The 5,501-nt window shown below is 42.8% G+C and overlaps 1 protein-coding gene across 1 annotated transcript; it reads left to right on the top strand.

Annotated features, from left to right (window-relative positions):
- Positions 1-2,510: 2,510 nt before the first annotated feature.
- LOC140853733 (E3 ubiquitin-protein ligase RDUF2-like) lies at positions 2,511-4,158 on the top strand. Its single transcript, XM_073248627.1, has one exon. The coding sequence runs from the start codon at positions 2,786-2,788 to the stop codon at positions 3,959-3,961; it is 1,176 nt and encodes a 391-aa protein (XP_073104728.1). The 5' UTR covers positions 2,511-2,785; the 3' UTR covers positions 3,962-4,158.
- Positions 4,159-5,501: the final 1,343 nt, after the last annotated feature.

Raw genomic sequence — 5,501 nt, 5'->3', positions numbered from 1 at the left:
TCCTAAATTTTTGGAATTTATTTCTGTTTGACGAAATAAAACTATCCTGGTTTTGCCATGTCGCATCCTTGACGCATCGATACATCATAATGTAGAGAGACATACGAGTATAATAATAAAGCAGAGTGATGTCTATTTACTTAAATAAGATGTATTCTTTAGTAGATACAACATTCTCAATTCCTCTTTCCATGTGATCCATTTGAATGTATCGATTGATTCATATGAAGAAATTTTTGACAAAAATTTTGATCTTAAGTTTTTCGTTGATTCATGCAATCATATCCATCAATTAGATGCTCCTTCCCTTCGGTAAAATGGGTGCATTTCATACCAGGCTTTTGCACCAATAGTATGACCGAGAGAAATAGACCAAGAGATCAATCAACCCCTCGCGTCCATATTATTTAATTATAACAGGACTATGTTCTCTCACCTGTTTGACCAGCAAGCATCAAGAATCGGCAATAAAGAATTTTAATAATGAGAACTTCAAACAGCAAGCAACTACCAAATTCATATAATAACAATTTTACTTAAACCAACCAAGAACTGTGGGTTATACCAATTGATCTTAGCCGCAAAGGATCTCTAAACTATGACAAACCAAAATACTCCTAGACTTCTTTAACCCCCTGAAATGCATGTCCCCATCATCATGCGTCAGCGCATAAAGTAGAGGAGGTATTCTTTGTATGACTTTCTTGCCTTCCATGAAATTTTACTTGACTGAGTTTCACCATGACCTCTTCTATCTCGATAGCTCTTATTGCATCTCTGAAGAATCCACACTTGTTCCACATCGTCTAAGATTTCTCGAACTTATAACTGCAGATCTAGTCAACTTTCTCTGTGGTGGTTGTATCTACTAGGATTACCAAACATTACGCCCCCTCTTATTGCTAGGAATGGACAATATCAGAAGAGAAAGGCTGTTACATCGGAAGCAGTCCTAAAAGCATTCCCATATTGGCAATCCTCTTTTTAAAGTTTGTAGAAGTGAGGGACCACAAAAGAAAAGGAAAAAAAAAAAAAAAAATCTACTTTGCATTAAAAATAAAAAGGACCCATGCATGCGCGATAAAAGTAATGCATGACGGTGTAACGCTACCCTTTTCACATGAAATTATGCGTTGCTTCTGCCCTACCTGTTTCAGTCCAAAAGTGTGATGTTATCTCTTGCTAATGAGGGTTACTATGACACTGTGCGGAAAGTAGGGAGGACCTTTATTTTCTCACACCTGAAAAGAATCTCAAACCTCCAATACGTGGTCCCAGGTGTCCATCCATTTTGGCTTGCGATGTGGTCCACAACGTACACCCATGGGCTTCCTCTCAGAAGTGGGGTCGGTCTTAGTTGGATAAGCATCAGCTGCTACATCACAAGAAGAAAGAACCAAATCCAAGCATTGCATTGCACTGTTTGATTAACCAAGAAGTAATTATCCTGACCAATGAACAAAAAAAATTAAAAAGAATAGTTGCACTGAGTCTATGGGAGCATCTGCATTCGTGTCAATTTTGTGGGCTCACGTGCGGTCAACCAAAGTGTGTCCCAACGGAGAGGGGGTGTCCTACATCTAAAAAAAAAATTTAAAAAAAAGGGGAAAGAGAAAAGGGAAAAATAAAAGAAAAGGGAGTTCCCCTTTGTTATGGAGCGGGAGTGGAGAGCAAAGCACGGAATCTCACGCTCCAAAGGGAAAGAGTGGCCTTCTTTATGAAAGAGACACGTACGTCCTCCGCCCCTTCCACGAAGGTATGTTCCAAATGCGTTTTCCCTTGACTGCCCTTCGATTTACGTTAAAAAAAAAAAAGGAAAAAGAAAAAATCCAACTCAGGTTAGAATACTAGAAATAGCCTATAATTGCATTAAGATTGATGTGATTGTAGATTTTTTAAACATGAGATATTATTCTTTCTAGATCCACGGATGATCAATGGGTTGGTGGAGTAACTATAAATCATTCTAACTTGCCTAATTTTATTTTTATAGTCAGCGCATCCATTTGTAAAACGCATAGTAATATCCTCTGTTCCATACCATGTTCAACGAGTAGATAATTTTTTAAAATTTATTTTTAAAAAATTAAAATTAAATGTGAAAATGGAAAGAGATAAATATTAAAGGTGTACAGTGCGCAAAATATTGCAGAATTCTCTAATTACTTTTTATGGATATCTCGTTTAGTAACTAAAAAAGAAAATGGTATGCCACGTGCTACAGGAGGTGATGTGAGTCATCACTAAATTGGTGGGATCCGGACGCGGCTCGTCCGATCCGAGCGTCGTATCTTGACTCGTTGGGGGGACCCCGTTTACACATCGCCGCCGGTAACGCCGTCAGGTCCCAACCAGTAGTATATCTCCACGTGTCACGAAACGTCAATCCCGTTTACTAGGAAGAAGCGTCGCAAGCACGCCAACGCGCACACGCGGTTCGGCCGTTGGAGCTTCGTCAAGCCCTTTATTTATATTCCCCACTTCTTCACCTCTCCCCCCCAAATCTCCTCCTCCGCCCTTCTCCAACGTTTTGGTGTCGCCATCCCATTTGATCTGCTTTGGTTTTCATTATTTTTTTTTTCATTCTCTTGTTTTTGTTTGTTTAAAATAGCGGGAGGTTTGGATATGGACATCGGATTGTTTGTATTGATGGAAGGGATTTGATGGATTTCCTTGCCGAAATCCAAGGAAAGATCGGAGTTTTAAGGCTTCTATCGGAGATCCTGTGAGTATTCGGAAGGAAAGGTCGAATCTTTTGGTTTCTGGGCTTTGTTTTCCTTGGTAAATGGCTTCCTCTCCTGCGGCCATGGCCATGTCCTCGTCCTACTGGTGCTACCACTGCCGCCGCTTCGTCAGGCTCTGGCCCCACGACGCCATCGTCTGCCCCGACTGTGACGGCGGATTCCTCGAGGAGGTGGAGAACCCTCCGCGTTTCGGCGTTGCAGCCGGCGAGCCCCGCCGGCTCCGCTTCCCTGTTTCCCGGCCCTACCACCAACGCTCCGACCTTCGGTTCCGCCGCCACCGTGGCACCTCCGCGGGCGACCGCTCCCCCTTCAACCCGGTCATCGTCCTTCGGGGCCCGGCCGAGGGTGACGGCGGGGACGCTGACCGCTCTCCTGCCAGCAGCTTCGAATTCTATTACGACGATGGGGCGGGATCCGGCCTCCGCCCCTTGCCGGAGAGCATGTCGGATTTTTTGATGTCTTCAGGTTTTGAGCGGCTCCTGGACCAGCTCTCCCAAATCGACATCCATGGTATTGGCGGTGGTCGGGCATGCGAGCAACCGCCCGCATCGAAGGCTGCTGTGGAGTCGATGCCCACCGTCCAGATCGCGGCCGGCCATATCAAGATGGACATCCACTGTGCCGTCTGCAAGGAGCCGTTCGAGCTCGGGACCGAGGCTCGGGAGATGCCCTGCAAGCATATCTACCATCAAGATTGCATCTTGCCATGGCTTTCGCTCCGGAACTCTTGCCCTGTGTGCCGTCATGAGTTGCCCACTGATGTGCGTGGACGGAGTGGGGTGGAGACGGACGGTGATGAACAAGCTCCCCTGGGTAGGAACGAGGAGGATTTGGTCGGCCTCACGATATGGAGGCTGCCGGGTGGTGGGTTTGCGGTTGGGAGGTTCTCAGGGGGGAGAAGAGCAGGGGAACGGGAGCTTCCAGGAGTTTACACGGAGGTGGATGGTGGATTCAACACCACCAGTGGTGCAGCGAGAAGGATCTCGTGGACCTCAAGGGGGAGTCGGTCCAGGGAGAGCGGAGGAATTGGTCGGGCTTTTCGCAATTTCATCTCTTTTTTCAGGCGCTTCCGCCCATCTTTCTCCACTTCTTCAAGATCAACTTCAGATTCTGGTTCCACGCACCGCAGAAGTTTGGTCTTCAGTCGGAGTTCACGGAGGCACAGTTCAAGTTGGGCATTGGAAGATGGGAATATTAGAGCAATCACAAGATGGTGACAGAAGAAAGTGGAGGAAAATTTGCCTTTCTTTGTGTCTAGTTTTTTCATTTCATCTTACCATAGTTGTAGTAACTGTTTTCCTGTTTCATGTAAGAGGAGGAAAATAGGATCTTAATAGATGGAGATCCAAGTGTTTTACCCCATAATTCTATCATAGATAGAAATATTCAAGAGAAAAAAAATGCAGTTTGCTTCTATTGTTTCTGTTTTGTGGCTTAGAATGGAACATCGTTCTGTTTCTTGTCAAGGACAAGGAAGAAGCCAGTGGGCTTTATGATAATAGGAGATACATGCTCTGTGTGTGATGCTTACATTAAAAGATCCATCATTTTTCATTACGTTGTGCATTTATTTCCGAAGCATTGGTCGGTAATACTTTCCTCTTTTTTTGTAAAGGGATGCTGCTTCTGAAGTATCTCCAATTTTTTGTTATTATGCACTGCAATATAGTTAAACCTCTGTTGTTTTAGGTGGATCTAAATCTTGCTGGATATGTGCTCCCAGTCTCCCCATTTCAAGTTTTCCTCAACTAAGTTACTGGTTTTCTGGTTAATGGTGAGTATGTAGTCATTTACAGCTGTGAGATATGTATGTGTTTCGAGCATTCCTGAACGGCAGTATCTCTGGTAGTCAGGATGCATGCTCTTTCATAGACAAAAATTTGGTGAATTGTTTAAATAGTTACTTTATTTAGGTCTGCTAAAGGGTCTGTATCCCTTGAATTTTGCTCATAAGAGAAGTTGGTTATGTGGTAGCGTTTCATGAATTATCCAAATAGATCATGATAATTTGACATGGAGGTTGCATCAAGTGTAATGTGTAATAAATGCAAATCATTAGATAGGAGTGATATCGTGTACAATTTTCAATATTATCATCCAGGATTGGTGATACATACTTTGATCTCCTCTAGACTTCGTATCTACTTATTTGGAGGAGATCGTACTGTAGTTGCATTAATTTATTTGCTGTGTCCTTCGTACAAATTATTGGTGTGATGTGCAGTGTAAAAAATTGTTGGTGTCCATTCTGAATCGATCTTTATCAGATGCCCTTCTGAAAGCTGTGACTTGTTTTCCAGATCCTTTTCTGAATCCATGGCCATGCATCTCCAAATTATCTTGTTATGTTATTTATTGCATTTCTCTATTGAGTGAATAATTTCATTTGCAAATAAATATGTCTGCTTGTATACTCCCTTCTGCTGGACAAGATATTGACCATGCTTTGGTCAAAAACAAAAAAATCAATCACATTGATCTTATGCTAATTGCACTTGTCATCTGAGAAGTCCAACACACCATGATGATTTTATGTTAAATAGAACTCTCCATTATGAATCCTGTTTCAGGTTCTCTATCTTCTTTTCTTAACATTGCTGACAATCGCTTTTCTTCTCCTCCTATAAGCGACATTGCTGACTTGCCCTCAGAGGTTTGCTCGATAATGGATGATAGTCATATGCTATATTATCACCTCATGTTTCTACAGTGACTAGCAAATTCTCATTTTGAACCTGGTGGATCATATTGTTATAT

This window comes from Elaeis guineensis, chromosome 14, assembly GCF_000442705.2.
Source record: "Elaeis guineensis isolate ETL-2024a chromosome 14, EG11, whole genome shotgun sequence".
In the NCBI taxonomy this organism is placed as follows: Eukaryota; Viridiplantae; Streptophyta; class Magnoliopsida; order Arecales; family Arecaceae; genus Elaeis; species Elaeis guineensis.
The sequence above is the reverse complement of the archived record's forward strand: the minus strand, read 5'-3'. Positions and strand labels throughout refer to the sequence as shown.

What these genes read in the sequence shown, in the direction of transcription:
- LOC140853733 (XM_073248627.1), top strand. Translation starts at nt 2,786, where the DNA reads ATGGCTTCCTCTCCTGCGGCCATGGCCATGTCCTCGTCCTACTGGTGC.